Raw genomic sequence first — 21,366 nt, forward strand, 5'->3', positions numbered from 1 at the left:
CGACTCAGGATCCAAGCCTTGTCTGCGACCTATACCACAGCTCACAGCAATGCCAGATCCTTAACCCACTGAGCAAGGCCAGGGATGGTACCTGCATCCTCATGGCTACTAGTCAGATTCATTTCGGCTGAGTCACGACGGGAGCTCCCCCACATGTTTCTTCTTGCTCATCATTTTTCTGACCATGCCCTCTTTCCTGTTTATTGACGGGGGCCTGTGCATTAAACTGAAAAAAGACAGATTAACAGGAGAAAAAGGTTTATTTTGGAGGTCCCGTCATGGCGCAGTGGTTAACGAATCCGACTAGGAACCATGAGCTTGTGCGTTCGATTCCTGCCCTTGCTCAGTGGGTTAAGGATCCGGTGTGGCCATGAGCTGTGGTGTAGGTCGCAGATGCGGCTCGGATCTGGCGTTGCTGTGGCTCTGGCATAGGCCAGTGGCTACAGCTCCGATTAGACCCCTAGCCTGGGAACCTCCATATACCCCGGCAGCAGCCCAAGAAATGGCAAAAAGACAAAAAAAAAAGAAAAAAAAGAAAAAGGTTTATTTTGTGTCCACACTGCAGCCAAGAAAGGAAGAAACTGACTCATTAAATGGTTTGAGATAAATTAGCCATGTAAATAGATAATTTAGGAGGGAAAAAGGAGGGGTGGGGGAAAGGCATCTTACGGGAAGAACCGTTTTCTTTTCGGGCAGATGGGAGTTAAGAAAGTTGTAATATTTGTCCATACGGCTATGAATGGTCTGTCTTCTTCATAAACTCCCCAGGAGGAGTTCCCATGGTGGTGCAGTGGTAATGAACCTGACTGGGAGCCATGAGGATGTGGGTTCAATCCCTGGCTTCGCTCAGTGGGTTAGGATCCGGCGTTGCCGTGAGCTGTGGTATAGGTCACAGATGCAGCTCGGATTTGACCTCTAGTCTGGGAAGCTGCATATGCCACAGTGGGGCCCTAAAAAGACAATAATAAATAAATAAACAAACAACCCCCCTGGAGAAAGGACTTATTTGTGTACGGGGGGATGGGGGCGGGGGGGAACTGCTGGCAGCCTTATGTCCCAGGAGTTGCTGCTTTTAGTCAGAAAAGGGAAGCTCTAAAGGCTTTTTTTTTTTTTTAACTTTATCTGTTGAATCTCCAGTGCCTTCAGTGTAAAAATAATCTTTCTGCCCAAGTGGCCTATTTTGGGGTGGCATATTCTAATCCCCGTCCACCGGCAGACAGCATTCTGCCCCCATCCCCCCAGCCCCATTTATTTGCCTCAGGGTCTTACCCCAAGTACAGGAATCCACACCTTCCGTGGGCACCTGTTCTGTGCAGACGCCCTTGACCTTGAGTCCCAGGATGGGATTAGAATGTGACGAGGGAGACAAGACAGAGAGCCACAAAGAACAGTGAGAGAGCAGACAGCTCCATCCATGCTGCTTTAGGATTTGGGGAATTTTCCAGGGATTGTCAAAGCTCCATAAAGCCAAGTTCCTTTTTGACTTCCGAGGAGCTGGGCGTGGGGTCTGGGAAGCCTGCAGAAAACCTCTTAGCCGTTCCCCTGCAAATGTACTTGACTTCTCAAGCTGCATTCCAGAGGACTTCACCCTGAGGACTTTTTTTTTTCTTTTACAAAAAACCTGTTCTGGAGGCTGCGTGGGAGCCTGGCTGGAAGAAGGAACCGGCTCTGCCAGCCCCGGCGCCTGTGCTGGAGCCCGGCGAGCAAGGTCAGCCGGTGGCCGGCCACGTCCATGGCCACGTCCCTGATCAGGAAGGGGTTGCAGGCCCCCGGCTGGAGCAGGAGGGTAAGAGCCTGGCTCTGTGGGACCTGAGAAAGGCTCGGGGCAGGACATGGGGCGGAGGGGCAGCCTGGGTCCTGAGGTGGTGGTGGGGGGGCGCTGTCAGCAGGGCTGGGCTCCAGAGCTGGCTGATGATTAACGGAAAGTGTGCCAGGCAGGGAGGCCACCTCGCTGTGCACAGCCGGCCCTGTGACGTGAGCAACTTCCTGGTAACAGGTGAGCACGGTCTGGATTCCCAGTGGCTGACAGATTGGTTCCTGCCTTTCTGTGGGGAGAGCACAGAGGCAAGAGAGAGGCCTTGGGGGAACGGAGACCCTTCGCTGAGGCCCCGAGGGGTGGACCCCCGGCCCCCGCCGAGGTGAGACAGCTCTGTGGGCCCTGGTGTGTGGCCAGCTGACCCCCTGCAGGTGCCCGATCTCCTCCTGGGAGCAGGTGTGGGCAGCTCACTGGTCTCGGGGAACGTGCTGGAAGATCCAACACAGCTCTGTTACCCAAACCCCATGGAGTTAAACATTAAAAGATCTGGCTACTCTTTCAATGTTTGGGAATTTGAGCTGGTTTCTCAGCAGGCGAGAGCGTGCCTTCACAGGGAGCTGTTTTCAGGATGCCTTGAGAGACCAGGCCGGAGCTGGGGGGTTCAGATTCAAAGACTGGAAAATTCCCGGCACTCTGGCTGCTCATTGGACAGACTTTAAATGCCACTTGGCCTTCCCTAATGAGAGGCCCGGGGGGAAGGAGCCTGCTCCACATCCTGGAAGGTCTAAAGCTTCCTGAGGCTGCCTGGGGAGCCGAGGCACCTCTGAATGTGGGGGTGCCCAGAACTGGGGTCCTGGGGGGCTTTTCATGTCCACACAGAGGTTTTCGGAGAGGCCCTTGTGTGGATTTTACTGCAGCTTGTTCCCACCTGTCCTTGTTCTTTTTGGATTTAGGCTTCACACTGATGCCCAAAACAGGATGTCTGCCTCCTTCGGATTTCATGATATCAGGCTATTTCTGAGAACCCAGACCCGAGGGGGGTGTGTGTGTGTGTGCGTGCGTGCGTGCGCGCACGAGTGTGTGTGTGTGTGTTTAGGGTTAGATAAGCAGGTCATGTTCAGCAGGTTTCTTCCTGAGAAGACAAGCTTGGTGGGCCCGACAGGTCTCCTGAGGGTTTCTTTTCTTGTTTTCTTTTTTTGCTTTTTAGGGCCGCACTTGTGGCATCTGGAGGTTCCCAAGCTAGAGGTTGAATCAGCACTGCAGCCACCGGCCTACACCACAGCCACAGCAATGCGGGATCTGAGCCGAGTCTGTGACCTACCCCACAGCTCATGGCAACGCCGGATCCTTAGCCCACCGCGTGAGGCCAGGGATCAAACCCGCGTCCTCATGGATACTAGTCGGGTTCATAATACCGCTGAGCCATGACGGGAACTCTGGGATTGGCATTTAAATCCTGTCTCTTTGATGCAGTTGAATAAGATTAAAGACTTTTTAAAAACTTTGTAGTTTTTCAATGAAAAGTAGGTGATTCAGGTCTTCTGTAAGGAGGTGAATGAGCAGTTAAGTCTCAAACCGCTCCACAGAGGTAGGAACTTGGAATTAGCTGGCAGAGGCTCTGCTCTGACGAAAGGGACTTACCTGAGTTCAGTGACAGCCTGCAAACAACTTGATGGCCTTTCCTTCCTGTCCATGCCCTTCAAATTCCAAACCCTCACAGATCTGTGTCTGGGTTCCCGTAGCTCTTGGGGTTCCGACGGGCTCTTAGAAGTGGACTCCCCCATCAGACAGAGAATAAGTGAGCTGAGTGACCCATTCTGTGTCTGCAGCCCGTCTGACCTTGGTTATCGGTGACAAGAAGTATTTCCGAATGGATCTAAAGTTCTTGCTGCAGTTTCAATAAAGCGGGGTCCAGCCTTCACGTTTATTGCTTTTGGTAGAACGTGGGGCTTTTATAGCTCGGCTGCTCGATTCCTCCTCCCTCCTCTGCTAGGGCCAGGCATTCTAGATGACTCGTAGCATCACTGGCTGGTCTGCTTGTGTCCGTCGAACCTTGAAAATGAGTAAATGATTTATTTGGCACTTGGCTGTTGGGGGTCTCGAGTCGGTCTGGGAAGGCTGTGATTTCAGTTCAGTTTGTGCTGAGCTACTGTACAGCTTGGTGTTGAGGCAGAATTGGAGGGATTTGCTGGGTCTGTTTTCGAGGCTTTGCAAGGGGCTGGGCTGAGCGGTGGGAAGGTCTGGCAGCCCGGATCCTGCGACCCTTAGATTATACACGTGAGCGGTTGTGGTTTACTACACAGGCTGAATTTTGCTTTCCGAAGACATTAGAAAAGACATCAGACTCTGTTTCTTTCAGTGCCTCCTGCAGCTAGAGATGTTGCGGTTGGTACCTGTGTCTATTTCAGTTCTTGTATTTTTGCTTGTGCGTTGCAGTGGGGTCTGCAGGAGACAGAGCTCAGGGTGGGTGTGTCAGCTCACCAGCAGATTCCCGAGGGGGATGGGACCTGCTGCCTTCCGCTTTGGAGGCGTGGGGTGGATCCGGCCAGCAGGGCTGTGAAATCCACGTGGATGCCAAAGCCCAAGGGAAGACTGTCCCCAGGTCGGGTCGAGAGCCAAGGATGCTTGAAATAAAAAGACCCTCCTCTGAGGCCGAGGAGCCAGTGCTGCTGGAGTCCGTTCCAGATACGTTCAGCAGGTGATGTCACTTAAGTGCTCCAGGGCTAGTGATTGCCTTGGATAGGCCTGCCCCAAGAAGGAAAATATAAAAATAAAAACTCCAGGGAGGAGTCCCTGTTGTGGCTCGATGAGTTACAAAGCCAACTAACATCCATGAGGATGTGGGTTTGATCCCTGGCCTTGTTTAGTGGGTTAAGGAATCTGGTGTTGCTGTGAGCTGTGGTATGGGTCACAGATGCGGCTAGGATCCTGAGTTGCTGTGGCTGTGGCGTAGGCCAGCAGCTGCAGCTCCAATTAGACCCTTGGCCTAGGAACTTCCATATGCTGCACGTGCAGCCCTAAGAAACAAATAAACAAACAAACAAATGCAGGGGAGTTCTCTCGTGTCGTAGCAGGTCAGGGATCCAGCATTGTCCCTGCAGCAGCTTGGGTGGAGGTTTGGGCCTGGGAAACTTCCATATGATGCAGGCTTGACCAAAAAAAAAAAAAAAAAAGTAAGAATGGAGAGTGGGCAAGAAGGCTATCAAAGAATGAAGGGCCTGGAGGGAAGGGCTGAGAGCTTTATCTGAGAGCATCCCCATGTCCTGCCAAGGGGCCAGGAAGGCCCTACTTGGTCCACCCTGACCTCTCTCCTTCCTCTCCCCCTTCATTCTGCCCCAGCCCCAGAGACCCCTCTGCAGTCCCAGACACCGTCCCACCCCAGGGCCTTTGCATGTGCTGTGCTGCCTCTGAAGCTCTTCCGCACACACCCAGCTGGCCGTCACCTCATGTCTTTGCCTGTTCCTTTGCACCTTCTCAGGAGCCTTTCTCTCCTGTTGGAAGCATTTGCCGGCCCACCCCCCGCACCCACACCCACACACAGACACACACACACACACACACACAATCACTCCTCTTCTTTGTCTCCACGCCTCTCTCCACCTCCTAATGTCGTCATCTGGTCGTCTGTTTCTCCCTTGTGATAATATAAATTTGTGAGAAGGATTTTTTTCTCCCTAATTAAAGCATCGTGATAAAAATAGGTCTCAGGAAGCCTATCTTGGTCAGCAGATCCACGGTCATGGTACAGCATGGGCTTCTCATGATTTGTACACGGGCTTGGGAGGGGGATGATTTCAGAGCGAGTCTCGAATATGAGCAGGAGCCTGGATCGCGACACTGTTTAGCTTTCCTGACCCAGCAGGTCTGGGGTGGGAATGAGAATCTGCTTTCCTGTCAAGTCCCCAGATGGGGCGGGTGCGGTGGCCAGGCTGAGAGGCACCGACTCATCTGTCCAGGGACACAAGCTGGGAGGGTCCCCTTTGCGTAGGGACAGACTGACCTGCCTGCTTTGCTTTCCCAGGTGAGGAAGACTATGCGAGATGGAGGGCAGCTGCCGAGGCGTGCTGGCTGCGCTGGTCGTTCTGGCTGGGCTGGCAGGTAGGGACCTCGGGGCTTGGTGGAAAGTTCCTGGGCATCCCAGCTGCAGTGGGTGAAGGGACTCGGAGGAGGCCACCGGGGTGTGTGGCTGACAGAAGATGCTGAGCCCTCTTCCCACCCCCGACCCTGCCTCCTTGTGGGCTCCACTCCGGAAGGGTCCTGCAGGAACTCCTGACCCCACCTCTCCTCCTCCATCCCGGTCCTTGATCCCGGAGGCTGCTTTGGCACCTTTCTCTTCCGTTTCTATCTGGTCTTCAGGGAAGACGTGACGCCGGCGTCACTCCTCCCTGAAGCCTTCCTGACCTTGCAGTTTTCTGGGTGATATCCCAGTTCCCATTATTGACAGAGCGAGGGACCTGTTGCCAGTTGTCCCCACAGCTCCTCTTCGTCCCGGAAGGTTCCCAGAGTCTCGGTGGGAATGAACTCCAGGTGTCCCAGGCCAGGGTCTCGGATCAGAGTTGCAGGAGACGGGGAGATGGAGCGTGCCAACCCCGGGGGTCATCGGGTAACGAGAGCTTATACCCCAGCTTTCTTTCGACTATATCTTGTCTTGATTTCATTGCTTCATGGGTATGTTTTCCCAGGAGGTTTTAAATGCCTGAAGGTGGCCTTACCCCAGGGGTTTTAATGCATTGTATTGACGCATAACACCCGTGCAGAAAATGCACACGTTGTAAAAGGACAGGTTGATGAAGTTTTACACGGAGCACCTTTGTGTGTCACCAGGGAGCCCAAGGGCACTTCACAGGTGCTTCATTCAGCTCCCCCACGCCCCTGCCCAAAGTAACCATCATTCTGACTTCTTGCTGCATTGCTAGGTGCTGCTTGCTTTGCACTTTATACAGCTATGAACTCTACTTCTGATGGAAAGATAATTTAAAAAAAAAACAACTCTGTTGGGAAGAAGTTCCCATCGTGGCTTGGCAAAAATGAATCTGACCAGCATCCATGAAGACACAGGTTCGATCCCTGGCCTCGTTCAGTGGGTTAAGGATCTGGCATTACTGTGAGCTGTGGTGTAGGTCACAGACCTGGCTCGGATCCTGTGCTGCTGTGGCTGTGATGTAGGCTGGCAGCTACAGCTCTGATTTGACCTCTAGCCTGGGAACCTCCACATGTCATGGATGCAGCTTTAGAAAAAAAAGGAAAGGAAAAAAAGAAAAAAACTCTGTCAAGGAGTTCCCTGGTGGTCTAGTGGTTAGGATTTGGCACTTTCATCACTGTGGCCCGGATACAACCCCTGGTCTGGGAACCGAGATCCCCCATCAAGTGGCTGTATGCCATGAACAGAAACAAAACTAAACGACACCCCCCCACCCCCAAGTTCTTCCTATGGCCCAGAGGGTTAAGGATCTGGTGTTGTTGCGGCATTGGCTCCCATTGCTGCTGAGGCTCGGGTTCAGCCAAACCCTCCCCCAAAAAAAACCCAAAGAAAAAACCTCTATTCATGATATCAGTGAATAAAATAGTACAGCAACTACCAGAGTGTGTTATGTGCAGTCAGGACTGTTTTATACATTTTAGCTTTGGGTGTGTTTACACCTTAAGCCGAGGGGACCAGGCTGGGATGCTCCTGTGTGCTTGGGGGCAGAGGTGTGTGGAAGCCCCTGCCTCTTAGCACGTGGCGTGAGCATTAAGTAGGTGCTTGACACACATTTGCTTGAGGGGTGGAGGGGAGAACACTGACCCTGCTTGGGTGGATCGCAGGGGCTCTTGGGGTCAGCAAGCCAGGCCTAGCCCGTATGGTAGGGATCCGGCTCCAACGTGGCCATCTCGGTGGCAAAGTCTCTTCCGGCAGCTTAGCGGACAACGGATGGTCTACAGGTTTTCTGAGTCTTTTGTCTTATCCTTTTATTTTTTTAACTTTTTTAGGGCAGCACCTGCAACACATGGAAGTTCCCAGGCTGCACGTCAAATTGGAGCTGCCTGTGCAACCTAAGCCACAGCCACAGCAATGCCAGACCCTTAACCCACTGAGCGAGGCCAGAGATCGAACCCGTGTCCTTATGGATACTAGCCGGGTTCTTAACCCACTGAGCCACAACAGGAGCTCCTTCCCTTTACCGTTTCGAAGGCAGGGATGGCTTGGGTTGATGCTTGGAGATGGCTCTTCCAGGACGGGGGAGAATTATGGGCTCATTCTGGAGCCCCCTGCAAGCACCTGTGGGGGTGGGGTCCAGCGCAAAAGTCGGAACCCCCAGGTTGCTTCCTCTTGGAAAGCGCTGGATGGAAGCCCCTCCATTTGTAGACTTGGCTTTGAACAGCTGAGGGCAACCCCCCACACACACCTGCCACCCCTTCCTCTGCACCTCGTCCTCAGCATGTCGGGACATACAGGACCAAACTATTTGTTTCCTCAGTGACTTCACTGAGGGCTTCTTTTCTTTTTTTTCTAAAAGTTGAGGCCAAATTTATTCACGGTAATTGCAGATATTACAGTTTGCAGTTCCGGTGTTCAACATTGCATTATCCACTTTAGATGCTTTATCTAAAACGAAGTTTTTAGAAGGTATCAGAAAACGCACGTGGGTGCAACCCTTTTTTTTCCTCTGCGTTATAGAAATGTCACAGGGTCATTGTAGGACACGTACTGATGAATGATTTGTGACTCGAATTGTCCTTTCAAGGGAAAAGGGCTTTTCTTTGTAAATGTCATTGAACTCACTTTCTGTTCGTTGAAATTGTTTCTCATTGGTCGGAAATGTTTCTCGGAGACCTAGGAGCTCACACTCTGCACATAGGGGGTTTGCGTGGCTGTGCCCCGATCCAGGTAACTACCAGCTAGTGAGTGTTTCTCGTGTTTCAGGGCTACGCATATAGACCTCACATCGCACGCTAACCCTCTGTGGGAAACCGTGATTGGCAGCATTTTTTAAGGACAGCAAATCAAGACTTAGAATTTTAAAAAATAGTAGCCAGCAGTCTCTCCAAAAGGGATGATGGTGCTTGGTCCACACCCAGATTTTTGACTCCAAAGCCAGCCTTTTTCTTTGCTTATTATTATTATTTTTAATAATTGGGGGAAAACGTAAATAATAGTAACTTACGGAGAATGATAAAAATTAAACGTAGGTCCTCCCCTTCTAGAATTAACAGATGTTCATTTTGAAACTTAAGCGTTTTAAGATCTTTTTCTAAAGAAAACATCATAGACAAAAAAGTACCCTTCCCAGGCCTGATCTTTTTCCTTCTCACTCCCACCCCCAGCCTGACCCACTGCCTTCTTCAGAGGCAGTTGGGCCTCTACCCAGACCATATTTCTTTGCTTTTATTATACATATATGTGTTTCTTGTCAGCATATTCACTAAGGGCTTCTTAGGCGCCATTGAGTTGCAGGCACTGGATGTGCCAAACCAGGCATAGTCTCTGCTAACAAAGGAATTAGAGCCTCGTGGGGGAAACAGGTCTTGGTTGATAGAAAAGTCAGTCTAATCAATAAAAATCAATATTGCCACCACCAGGAGTTCCCACTGCGGCTCTACCGGGGAACTGCCCTGCTTCACTTCTCAGATTCCTTCTGTTGGCCCCAACCCCTGATGTCTTTTTGACCCTCATTTTCTCCTTTGGAGGTGCCCCAGCTGGGCACTTCCCTTCTACCCCTTCTACTGCCCCCACTTTTTCAGGGCCCCGCCCGAGGCATATGGAAGTTCCCAGGCTAGGGGTTGAATTGGAGCTGCAGGTGCTGGTCTACACCACAGCCACAGCCACGCCAGATCCTGAACGCATTGAGTGGGCCCGGGGACCGAACCTGTGTCCTCTTGGATGCTAGTCAGGTTCATTACCACTGGGCCACGACAGGAACTCCCGCCCTCTGCTTTATTTCCCTTCCTCTTTTTTCTTTTCTTTTTCTTTCTTTCTTTCTTTTTTTTTCGGCTGTGGTATGCAGTATTCTCAGACCCGGAATTGAACTGGGGCCACAGCGGTGAAAACACCGAATCCTAACCACAAGACCCCGGGGGCACTCCCTCTTCTGCTTTTAATTGTCTGCTTTTCTCTTCATTTCCCACATGAACGAGGGGATGGGAGCCAGCGAAGGGCCCACAGGTGCAGGAGGGAAGCCGGACAGGAGGCAAGTGGAGGAGGAGGAGGGGGTGGGTGGGTTGGGACAGACCCTCTGGGCCCCCGACGCCAGCCAGGGAGACACCCAGCTGCTACTTTAGGGAGCGGAGGAAAAGCCATTGCAGAAAAATGGTACTCATGCTTAGGACGAGTCTGTGGAGGAGCCAGGCAGCTGGTCCACCTGTGACTGTGAGCGATTTTAGTTTTGCAGATGTAAGGACACAGTGGGTAGAAGAGAAGCTTCTCAACCCTGGGTGGCGACCAGACCTTTACACAGAGATGCTGATGGAGGAGGGTCTTTGGGGCGGAAGGAGGGCGAGGGGGTGGGGCTGAAGCCTTGGACTTGGAATTGAAGATGCTGGAGTAAGAATCTTGCCAGTGGACCAGCTTCTCCAAGTGAGGACCCAGTGTTGGGTGGTCACTGTAGCTGGTGGCCGGGGGTGGCTGGGGGGACACTGAACGTTCCCAGGACTCTGCCCTTGACGTGGGCCTTTGCTCCACCACGTGAACGGAGAACAAAGAGGAAAGGAGTCTTTTGTGTTGAGGTGGGGACTGTGTGATGAAAGGTCTTGTTTACAGTTTTCACATATTTATTCTGTGTAGGGCAGGTTACATACCCACAGCTGATAGGATACAGGGAGGGAGCTGCGAGATTCCAGGGCCTCACGTTACCAGAAATACAGCCGCTGAGTCATAAGGCAAAGCTGGAGGCCAGTTCCCAGTTGTTGTTCTGGCAAAGATCGCAGGCAGCAATGTCAGGGGAGGTTAGTTTTAAGATTTAGTGCCTCCTGTTTCATCAGAAGGCCAAGTTCAGGAGTTCCAGTTTTGGCTCAATGGTAACAAATCCGACTAGTATCCAAGAGGTTGTGGGTTTGATCCCTGGCCCTGCTCAGTGGGTCAAGGATCTGGCATTGCCTTGGTTGTGGTGTGAGCCTGCAGTTGCAGCTCTGATCAGACCCTAAGCCTGGGAGCTTCCATATGCTGCAGATGTGGCCCTAAAAAGAAAAAAAAAAAAAAAAAAAAAAAAAAAAAAAAAAAAAAAAAAGAAGAAGAAGAAGAAGGGCCAAGTTCAGGAGTTCCTACTGTGGCTCAACCGTAACAAACCCTACTAGTATCCAAGAGGTTGTGGGTTCAATCCCCGGCCTCGATCAGTGGGTTAAAGATCCAGCATTGCCGCTAGCTTCAGCATAGGTCACAGATCTAGCTTGGATCTGGCATTGCTGTGGCGGTGGCATAGGCGGCAGCTGCAGCTCCAGTTGGACCCCTAGCCTGGGAACCATATGCTGCATGTGCAGCCCTAAAAAGAAAAAAAAGAAAGAAAGAAAGGCCAAGTTCAAATTGGAAGACTTTCCATGTGGCCCAGGCCCCTTCCTCCCTCCCTCCCACCTCCCCAACTGCACAGTAAGGTCTATGGGTACCTGTGTGCATTTTTGGTTCCACGTGTAGCCCACAGAGTCCTTAAGGGCTGGCCAGGAGTGAGCGGTGTTCTGAAGTGAAAGACCCATCCGGCACTGGGCAGTGGCAGAACCAGGGTTTCTGGTGCTTTGCTCTCCTGGTTGGAGGGGCCTGGGCTGAGTTGCTGGTGGGGTGTGCCCAGTCTCGTGGCCCCAGCAGTCCTAGCCCCTGCCCCTCAGGCTCTCCTCATTCTGCTCCCATGCACCCCAGTCAGGAGTGGGGCAGGATGTTGTTATCACAGTGGATAGGAGAACACATCCTTGGGGTGTAGGGTGTTCTTGTGTCCTTTTTGTGTGTGTGTGTGTGTGTGCAGGGGAGGGCTGCACCCATGGCATATGGAGGTTCCCAGGCTAGGGGTCCAATTGGAACTGCAGCTGCTGCCCTACGCCACAGCCACAGCAATGCCAGCCCTGAGCCGCATCTGCAACCCACATCACAGCTTGTGGCAACACTGGATCCTTAACCCACTAAGAGGGACCAGGGATCGAACCAGCATCCTTGTAGATACTAGTCGGATTCTTAACCGGCTGAGCCACAACAGTAGCTCCTGTCTTTCTTCTGAAGATGCTGTCCAGGGTTTGAAGGAGAGCCAAGCTGGCACAGCGGCTGTGGCCTCCCTGGGGAGTCATTTCTGACTTCCCTTCCTCAGGCTTTTTCCCTTTTTTAAAAAATCCTGGATCAAAGGGATCCTTGGATCAAAGAGCAATGCCCAGGGGTCAGGGAGGTTGCCCACTGTGAGTCCTTATTTAGGGTCATGCTTCCTCTCTTTCTCTCTTGCCCAGAGGCACAGCAAAGAGCAGTGATCATATATTTAGGATGAGCCCCAGTTTGTTCTGCCCTCCCTCAGTTCTGCCTCTTTGGAAACTTCAGGGCTCTTCTTGACTGTCCCACTGGCTTCAGGGGGCCGTCTGTGCAGCCCCTTCTGTCCCACTGGCCTGGCCTTGCAGGGGTGCGCATCCCCGCAGTGCATTCTGGGTACTCAGGTGAGTACTGATAGGACAATGAGCATCTGACAGGAAGGTTCCTCCCTTGCCTAACTCCCCTTAGGGCCGTACGAGATTCTTTTAGAACCTGCCTGGCACTTGACCTTGATTGGAGCGAAAGCGAGGCTGCCTTTACGTGGGGGCAGCCCACGTGGATGGGGGCTGTCGGGCGGGTCCCCAGAGATCTGGCTCCCGAAGGTAATAGCAACGTGTTGCAATCTTACTGATGGTGCAGGTGTGGTCGAGAAGAAACCAAGGGGGTGGGGTCTTTTTGCTACAAACTCTGAGTGAGCTCAGGGAGGAAAGAGCAGAAAAGAGAGACAGTTCAGCGGGGCCAGGTCCCATGCTCTGTCTCAGCACCACCCCTGTGATCACAGGTCCTGGATGTTGGTGGGGGGGGTCCTTTTGTTCCTCAGCATTACCCATAAGTGGTGAAAGATGAGAATCAGAGATCTTGAAGGCTACCTAGTGCTATGCAAATTCTACTTTGACTTATCATCACAAACACGGGAAAGTCTAGGAAGACACTGGCCACCCAATGGCTCTTCCGGGGAGATAAGGAAACCAGGCCTAAATAGCCCAACGCTTCCCTGAGTTCTTCAGGAGCAGAACACGCTCCGTCTTGAGTGGTTCCGCCTGAGTTCCCAGGAGCTGGAGAGGTTTTGGTGCCTGCAGTGTGGAAGGCCAGCCGGAAGTTGCCGTTCCAGTTAAAACCGGTGTCAGAGTGTGTCTGGTGAGCAACAGGTGGAACGCGGTGAATAGCATTTTATTTTCATTTATGATTTTCTTGGCTTGTCCTGCAAGTCACAGAACCGTGACTGTTTCCTGAGCGCTTGGGGCCATGTTAAGAGCTTTACAGGGATGGTCTCATTTGGATCTTTATTTTATTTTTTGATTTTTAAAGTTTTATTGAAGTCTGATTGATTTACAATATTGCGATATTTCTGCTGCACCACAGCGTGATTCAACTATACATGTCCACACATCCATTCTCTTTCAGATTCTTTTCCCACATAGATGATCACAGAAGCCTGGGTAGAATTCCCTGTGCTGTGCGGTAGATCCCTGTTGGCCAATCATTCCATAGACCTCAGGGTGCATGTACCCGTCCCAACCCCCCTGTCCAAACCCCTGTCCCTGTACCAGTCCCTCCACCCACACCTGTCCCCTTTGGTAACCATATATTTGTTTTCAAAGTCTGTGGTTGTTTTTTTGTTTGTTTTTGTTTTTTGCCCCTGATTTTTAGGGCTGTACCAGCAGCATATGGAAGCTCCCAGGCTAGGGGTCACATCAGAGCTGCAGCTCCTGGCCTGCACCACAGCCACAGCAATGAGGGATCTGAGCCGAATCTTCAACCTATACCACAGCTCATGGCAATGCCGGATTCTTAACCTACTGAATGAGGCCAGGGATCGAACCTATATCCCCATGGACACTAGTCAGGTTCGTCACCCACTGAGCCACAACAGGAACTCCGAAGTCTGTGGTTCTTAAAAAAAGTTGCTCTGTACTTTCACCCAACTCAACTTGGGTCCCTTCACCCAGTGTGTAGCCAGGCCAGTCTACTGACACCAGGTGGTATGAAGGAAAGTGCAGTATTTATTCAGGGGGCCAAACAGGGAGCACAGATAGCTAATACTCAGAAGACCCAAATTCCCTGGTGCCTTTCACGGAAGGGATTTAAAAGGCAGTGTGAGGGAGAGGCATGGGGTTCACGGTCAGCTCATGCACTGTCTTCTGATTGGCGGGTGGTGAGGTCACTGGGAGTCGACACCATCAGCCTTCTGGTTCCAGCCCATCTGGGGTCTCTGGGCTTGAGGTCAGCACGCGGTTAACGCCTTCCACTTGGTGGGGGTTTGGTATCTGCAAAAAAAGCCAAGCACATGGCTCAGGATGTTATTTATAGCCTCCAGGAAGGACCTAAGTTTCCTTGACTTTGTTTTGTGGCTAAACTATTATTATTTTGTCTTGTTTGACTGTCTTCCTTGGGTTCTGCGTTTTTTCACTCCTCTGATTAAATTTGCTCTTTGGAACGCAGGGCAGGCCTAGGAGGTGAGCGCTTTTCTAGAAACAAGAGGCAGGGGATGTGGGGCAGGAGAGGGTCTGTCCCCAGGAAGGCTCCGCAGCATCCTGCTTGGCATCAGTGCTAGTGCCCCTGTTCTGCAGCTGAGGGCAGTGGGCACCCAGGAGGGTGATAACTGGCCCTGTGAGGCAGGACTCACTCCCCAGTCCAGTCTTTTGCTTTCGAGCCACCTGCCCACCTGCTGGCGCTTTAAACCCAACCCTGGACGTGGTGAGATGCTCCACGCGGCTCCAAGTGCATCCTCCAGCGTTCTCACTAAGGGACCCTCTCCTGCATCCTCCTGTGTAGCGTCCTCCCTCTCTCTATCTCCCCACTGTCTCTTCCTTCCAGTCCTTGGTAAGAGGGGCGTGGCATTCCATCCTAAGGGTAGTGGACCTCGGTCCGGGCAAGCTGGGGTCCCCACCGTCCATGTGAAGAGAAGCTACTTTCCAATTTCCCCTCTGAACTGTGGGATCTCGGTGGTGGAAGTCAAAGGTCCTTCCCACTTCACTGGGAGGAAAAGTCTCATTGCATAGCGAGGCTGAAAACCTTGCCTGGAGTAACCGAGCTGGGCTATCGTGGTGGCTTCTTGGGACAGGCTGGGGTCAGGTACTTCAGGAACATTCCTCCAGAGGTGAAAGAGGGCCCCCGCTTCCTCCACTCCCAATCCCGCGGGCAGTTCCGAGGACTGTGAAGTGAGGGGAGGGGCTTGGGGAGGAGGGGTGGGCGTGGCTTCCTGTCCACCGGAAGCTCCTGATCTACCCGAGACCTGGGGTTGTGATCAGCAGGACCCCGAGGCTGAGCCTTTGGAGGGCACCCAGGGTCCCAACTGGTACCCAGAAGGGTTACATTGCACAGTTGACCTCTGGCGAGTCATGTCCTCAGCACCTTGAAAAATTGGTTGTCTTTTAGCTTGTGGATCCGGCAATGAAATCTTAGAGGGTCCCAGGAACGTCACGGTGGTGAAGGGCTCGGAGGCTCGCTTCAACTACACCATCTCCCAGGGCTGGAAGCTCATCATGTGGGCTCTGAAAGGCACGGTGGTTCTGAGCGTCACGCCCACCGAGCCCATCATCACCAACGACCGATTCACGTCTGCAAGTTATGAAGAGGGCGGTAACTTCATCTCTGAGATGATCATCCATGACGTGCAGCTCAGTGATGCCGGGCAGGTCAAATGCAGCCTCCAGAACAGTGACCGGGATGGATCCGCTTTCCTTTCCGTCCAAGGTGTGTACGCAGGTGGCTTTGATGGATGGCGTTTGGCGTCTGCTGGGTTAAACGTCAGGGGGCTGGAAGGGAGGTTCGTGTCATATGTGGGGACATACAGGCTGACCTTCAGCTGGTGCAGTGCTTCGAGTTACTCTGAACTGAGGGACGTTTTGTTTATTTACTGTCTCCTCCCTTCCTCCTCCCGCCTTTCCGCCCTTCTTTTACATGTGGGCCCCCCTTCCGTTGGTAAGATGCTTAGAATTATTCTGAACTGACTACTGTTTACTATTTTGTTGTGTGTTTATTTCTGTCCTCCCTTCCTCACTGACTCCTTTACTTCTTTTCTTCCTGCTTCTCTCGCTCTACCATTCCATCTCCCCCCCCCCCTTTTTTTTCTTTTTTTCAGGCCCCGCTCTTGGCATGTGGAGGCTCTCAAGCCAGGGGTCCAATCAGAGCTATAGCTGCTGGCCTACACCACAGCCACAGCAACGTGGGATCCATGCCGCATCTGCAGCCCATACCACAGCTCATGGCAATGCCAGATCCTTAATCCACTGAGCAAGGTTGGGATGGAACCCACAACCTCATGGTTCCTAGTAGGATTCATTTCCACTGTGCCACGACTAGGACGCCTCCTTTTCTTTCTCTCTTATTAGGATTATGAAAGACAGTGTTTAATCACTTTTCCATCTGACCCATTTTTGCAGTAATAGATTTTCTGGAAGTACATCCTGGAATTCTGGGATTCATTGTCCTTTCTCGAGTTTTTCATGGACCTGCCTCTATTTCTTTGCCTGCCATCATTTATCAGCTTTGAATCATGCCCTAACTTTCTCCTCTTTCCAGCTGGATTTCCCTCATCTTTAACCCCTTTCTGTTCCCAGTGATGCTTATAACCAAAGGTGTGTGTTTGCTAAACCCAAGTCTTTTAGAGAAAATAAACAAAGTGAGTAATAATGGATAATTTATTTTTCCTTGTATCATTTGTTCATTTTCATCATAGGGCAGTTGTGGGATGAAAGGTAATTTTGAGGTGCTGAAGATTATGCTATATAGTGAACAAATGAAAGAGTCTGAGGGTTCAGAACATTTTTATTAAAGTTAATCACTTTACAGTCCTTAATAATGTAATTCTTTGCTGTTTATAGATGGATTAGAGCTTTTGGAGTTCCTGATTTCTATGGCAGAGTTGCTTATAACAGATCACATTGTCTCTTTGAAAGTTTTTCTTATGTCTATTTATTTTCTTGCCTAGGAGAAATTTCCAATGATTTGGTCTCTATTCATACTGCTGTCAAATCGAATTTAATAACGTTTGGAGGAGATACATATCTACCTATTTCCACTTGCTTTTTTTTTTTAATTAGCCAAATTGTTGTATCTTTACTTTGATGTGTCTAATTTTGTGTGGTCTAATGAGGGGCACAAGTATAGTCTCTAAATAAGTGATTTTGTGAGGTTACCTGGATGATTAGCCCAATTTGCACAATCAAATTGTTATAATCACTTGGTGATATAAAGGAAAGAACACAGGACAAGGAAGAAAAGATATGAGTTCTGGCTCTGTTTTCATCAATTCCCTACCTTGGTGACTCCTGAAATGGCTCAATTTCTTCATCTTTAAAGTGGATATAAGGCTCCTCTGCCCACATCACAGTGTTTTGGGAAGATTGGATTAAAAAAAAAATGACTGAGGGTGGTTTGAGGACTCCAAAGCCTTGTTATTTTCAATTTATTGCACCTGAAGCTAGGGGTCCAGGGTGGACTAGTGGTTAACCATAGAGTCATGGAAGCCTGATAGGTTCAAGTTCCAGCTTTATCACTGGTTAACTGTGTGACCTTGGGCATGTAACTAATGACCTGGAGCAATAGTTTCCTCATCATGGAGCAGTTATGGGACCAAACGAGTAGGTCTGTATTAAGCCTTTAGAACAGCAACTGGTCCAAAGCAATCTTAATACAGTCATTGGCTATTTTTTTTTATTATGTTCCCAATAGGAGCATGCCATTGAGTTAGGTGTTTGAGGGGGACTTAAGGATGAATGGAATAAGGCACCCAATAAGGTTCTTATTCCCTGAAGAACCTCATAGGAAGAGTGGATAATGCAAGGGCAATGAGAAGGAGACAACTCAGGTTCAAACTGGGAAGAGAGATGAGACACTTGGAAAGGCTTTGAAGGATGAGTCCACGCAGCAGGTGCCACATGATATGTGCCTTGGAGGTCTGGAGATGACAGGCAGAGTGAGGAAGCCAGAGAAGGGCATCCCATGATCAAGGAAACAGGGTCAGAGGCATGGCATTATTGTTACACTTATGGCATATCAGAGTCATAAATCCATGAGGTTTTATAGCAACTCTCCCAAAGCCATGCACCTGTAAAGTTGTCTGAATATCCCTAACATGCATTTTCACACATTAATAATTACTGTAGCTTTTGGTCTTAACATGGATGGATGACAACTACAGAAGTGATAAATTCATTTGAGTAATAAAAAAAAAAGAAAAAGAAATGGATGGACAGACACTCATCTGGGGAAGTTAGAGCCTTCCCCAAGGTCACGTGGAAGGAACCCGTAGATTGGGACCGAGCTCCATCCATTTACCCTGGTCGTTCTGGTCTGATGGCACTTTGCTCTTAGAGGAACCAAAGTTCTCTGGGCAACAGGGTCTCTTCAAGGGAAAAGAATCATGAAAAAGGAGGAAACATCTAGTTTTAGAAAGTGAATTTTCCAAAGATTGTTTTTTTCCCCCTCCCCTGTATCAGTAAGAAAAAATAAAGAGAACTTACATAACTCTGGGTTGAGTCATCCGAAGTCTATGTGAATGTTCTAGCCATCACCCTGTGTAAAGTATCTGTCATGCCACTGGATGACCTTTGTGAAAGCCCATGGAAAAGGGTGAATCACAGATACTGAAAAGGAAATGCTTCAGATTGCTGCATTTGTCCATTTATTGCCCAATCCACCAATTAATCACTCACCCAACTCTAGACCTCTTGTGTTTTGAGGGCCAGTGAGACTTGAGTTCAATTTATTTGTTACTAAATGAAGCAATCCATCTCTCCCAGTTTCTGTCTTCTCAAACCTCTGCATCAATGAAACAATTAATGAGTAAAAAAGAATAGGTTCAGGAGGAGTTCCCGTAGTTCCCGTAGTGGCTCAGCAGGAACGAATTTGACTAGTATCCATAAGGATGCAGGTTTGATCCCTGGCCTTGCTCAGTGAGTTAAGGATCCAGTGTTGCCATGAGCTGTGGTGTAGGCCACAGACAAGCCTCAGATCCCATGTTGCTGGGGCTGTGGTATAGGCTGGCAGCTACAGCTCTGATTTGACCCCTAGCTTGGGAGCCTCCGTATGGCCCTAAAAAAAAAAAAAAGGTGCAAACCTTTAGCCTTAAGGGATGAGTCTGTGAATCTGTTCCCCTCTCATTGTTGCATTTGCAGTAATCCTTGAATTAGCTAAGGTGCTTTACTTACTCCAAGACTCTATTCACGAAAGGAGTAATTGGAAATCTGAAATTTCAGAGGAAGAAGAGCTTTCAGAGTTGATCCAGCCCAGTCTAGTCTGGAAACTCCCGGGGGTCCCTAGATTCTTCCTGGTGCCCTGAGGTCTGACTGTTTCCATAGTGATACCAAGATGTTAGTTTCATTACATCAGTTACCATAGTTCACTCCTTATCACCAGCGTACAGGGAGTTTCCCACTATATAACTCAGTGTGACAGTGTTTTCCAAGTGACTGATGTAAAACAGATACAAAATCATGCAAGTGTTAAAGATCCATTCATTCAAAGTACCAGATGGAGCCATGGATTCTAATGTTACAGAATGAAAGTTCCTTTATACGGTTTACCCACCATTAAGAAACCACTACCTGTTGAGTGCTGGTCTCGTATCAAAGAATATCCATGATTATCTGAAAAGCCCCCTTACCTTTCCAACTGTACCTCCATATAAAGAAGTCAGATTTTCTTTAAATACCCCAGAGAAAGCAATAGACTGCCACAGAAGCAGATATGAGAATCTAGCCTGATGTTAAAGAGATTTGCATAAATAGAAAACAATGTCTTTCTCCTCATGTATTTTAGCTTAAAATATAGATTTTTTTTCATAAAACTGTGTTAATCCATATTAGCAGATAAGGGTTCTTAATGTTGTTTTAAAATAAATATTTAAAAATAAGCAAATATGTAATTCAATTTCAAATGTGAGACTTGATAGAACCCACATAAACCAAAGGTCTTTGGCATCCTCAGTGGTTTTAGGAGTATAAAATGTACTGAGACCAAAGTGTTGGAAAACCAGCGATTGAGTTTGAAACCACCACCTTGCTCACCAGGTAGAAAACAGAGAGCCTGAAAATTTCAGTGACTTGCCCCAGGTAATGGCAATTTTGTGGGAAAGCCGGGGTCGAGAACAGATTTTTCGATTCTTAGTCCAGTGTTCTTTCCACTAGATTACGTAGCAGGGATTTTAGGATATTTCTGTTTGAATCTTTCAATGACTGTATATTTCACTAAGGCTGTGTCTTTACCAGGGTCCATCCTCAGGTTAGCTGAGTAGCATGAGCACCTACAGGTGTTCTTTTCAGGTGGGGTATTTACAGGATAAGCACTGGCATATGCAAGTGGGTTCTTACTAAAAACTTTAATATATTCTGATAACATGATTTCAGGTAGTTATTTCTTTAATTACATTGGATTAGATTTTTATTTAATTTCTACCTAGAAAAGTATTCTAAGGTACTATGATAGGAAATTATATTTAAAAATGTGTGACTCAGAAATAAAATGAGGAGTTTCAGTGTGACAATACAGGTCACACAGTATCTGGTGTGTCACTGCAGTGGCTTAGGTCATTGCTATGGCGACAGTTTGATCCCTGGGCCAGGCACTTGTGCATGCCATGGTTGTGGCCAAAGAGTAATATAGGCTGATCATAAAATAAATAAATACAAAAGGAATAAAAAGATTAAAAAAATAAAATGAATCGGACTGACCAAAGGCTAAGAGAGCTTTGCTTCCCTTGAACTCTGAGACCCGTGTTCCCTACAATGAAAAGAACATAAAACTTGGAGCTCCTGTTGTAACACAGCGGAAAATGAATCTGACTAGTATCCATGAGGACATGGGTTCGATCCCTGGGCCTCGCTCAGTAGGCTAAGGATCCACTGTTGCCATGAGCTGTGGTGAGGGCTCAGATGTGGCTCGGATCTGATGTTGCCATGGCTGTGGCATAGGCCTGCAGCTGCAGCTCCGATTCAACCTGGAAACCAAGGGCAGGTGCAGCCCTAAAAAAAAAAGGGGATGTACAGCTTGTTTTCTCTTTTGCTTTGGCTCCCGGGAGAGCACAGGACAGCTTCACAGTTCCCCTGGCATAATCTCATAGCGCTGCCTTTGGGCACATCTGCTCTCTCTTTCCCATGTATTTATATCCCCCTGGATCTTGATTTTTTTTTTTTTTTTTTTTTTTTGGTTTGGCCATGTCCACAGCATGCAGAAGTTCCCAGGCCAGGGATCAAACCTGCGTTGAAGCAATGACCCAAGCTACGGTGGTGACAATGCCACATCCCTAACCTGCTGGGCCACCAGGGAACTCCTGGATACAGATTTTTTCTTTTTCTTTTTCCTTTTTTTTTTTTTTTTTGCTTCTTATGGCCACATCTGCAGCATATAGAAGTTCCCAGGCTGGGAAGCTGCAGCTGCCAGCTTACCCCTCAACCACAGCAACACTGCATCTGAG

General features: G+C 49.4%; 1 protein-coding gene across 13 annotated transcripts in view; it reads left to right on the forward strand.

Moving 5' to 3' along the window:
* Positions 1 to 1,692: 1,692 nt before the first annotated feature.
* IGSF5 (immunoglobulin superfamily member 5) overlaps positions 1,693 to 21,366 on the forward strand; it is a 46,354-nt gene continuing 26,680 nt past the window's right edge. For 4 of the 13 annotated variants that reach the window (XM_005657159.4, XM_084992167.1, XM_084992169.1 and 1 more), the window contains exons 1-4: positions 1,693 to 1,786; positions 1,997 to 2,138; positions 5,778 to 5,854; positions 15,327 to 15,644. In XM_005657159.4, the coding sequence (XP_005657216.2) occupies positions 5,797 to 5,854; positions 15,327 to 15,644 (376 nt within the window). In that variant the 5' untranslated portion in view covers positions 1,693 to 1,786; positions 1,997 to 2,138; positions 5,778 to 5,796. Of the gene's footprint in view, positions 1,787 to 1,811; positions 2,139 to 5,777; positions 5,855 to 6,232; positions 6,360 to 15,326; positions 15,645 to 21,366 lie in introns of those variants that run through there. The other 9 variants (XM_005657158.4, XM_084992171.1, XM_084992173.1 and 6 more) reach the window with 6 other exon arrangements.

The sequence above is a fragment of the Sus scrofa genome, chromosome 13, assembly GCF_054392235.1.
Source record: "Sus scrofa isolate SSC_HxYL_T2T_F1_AM1 chromosome 13, Sscrofa_HxYL_maternal_Yorkshire_Landrace_v2.0, whole genome shotgun sequence".
Lineage (NCBI taxonomy): Eukaryota > Metazoa > Chordata > Mammalia > Artiodactyla > Suidae > Sus > Sus scrofa.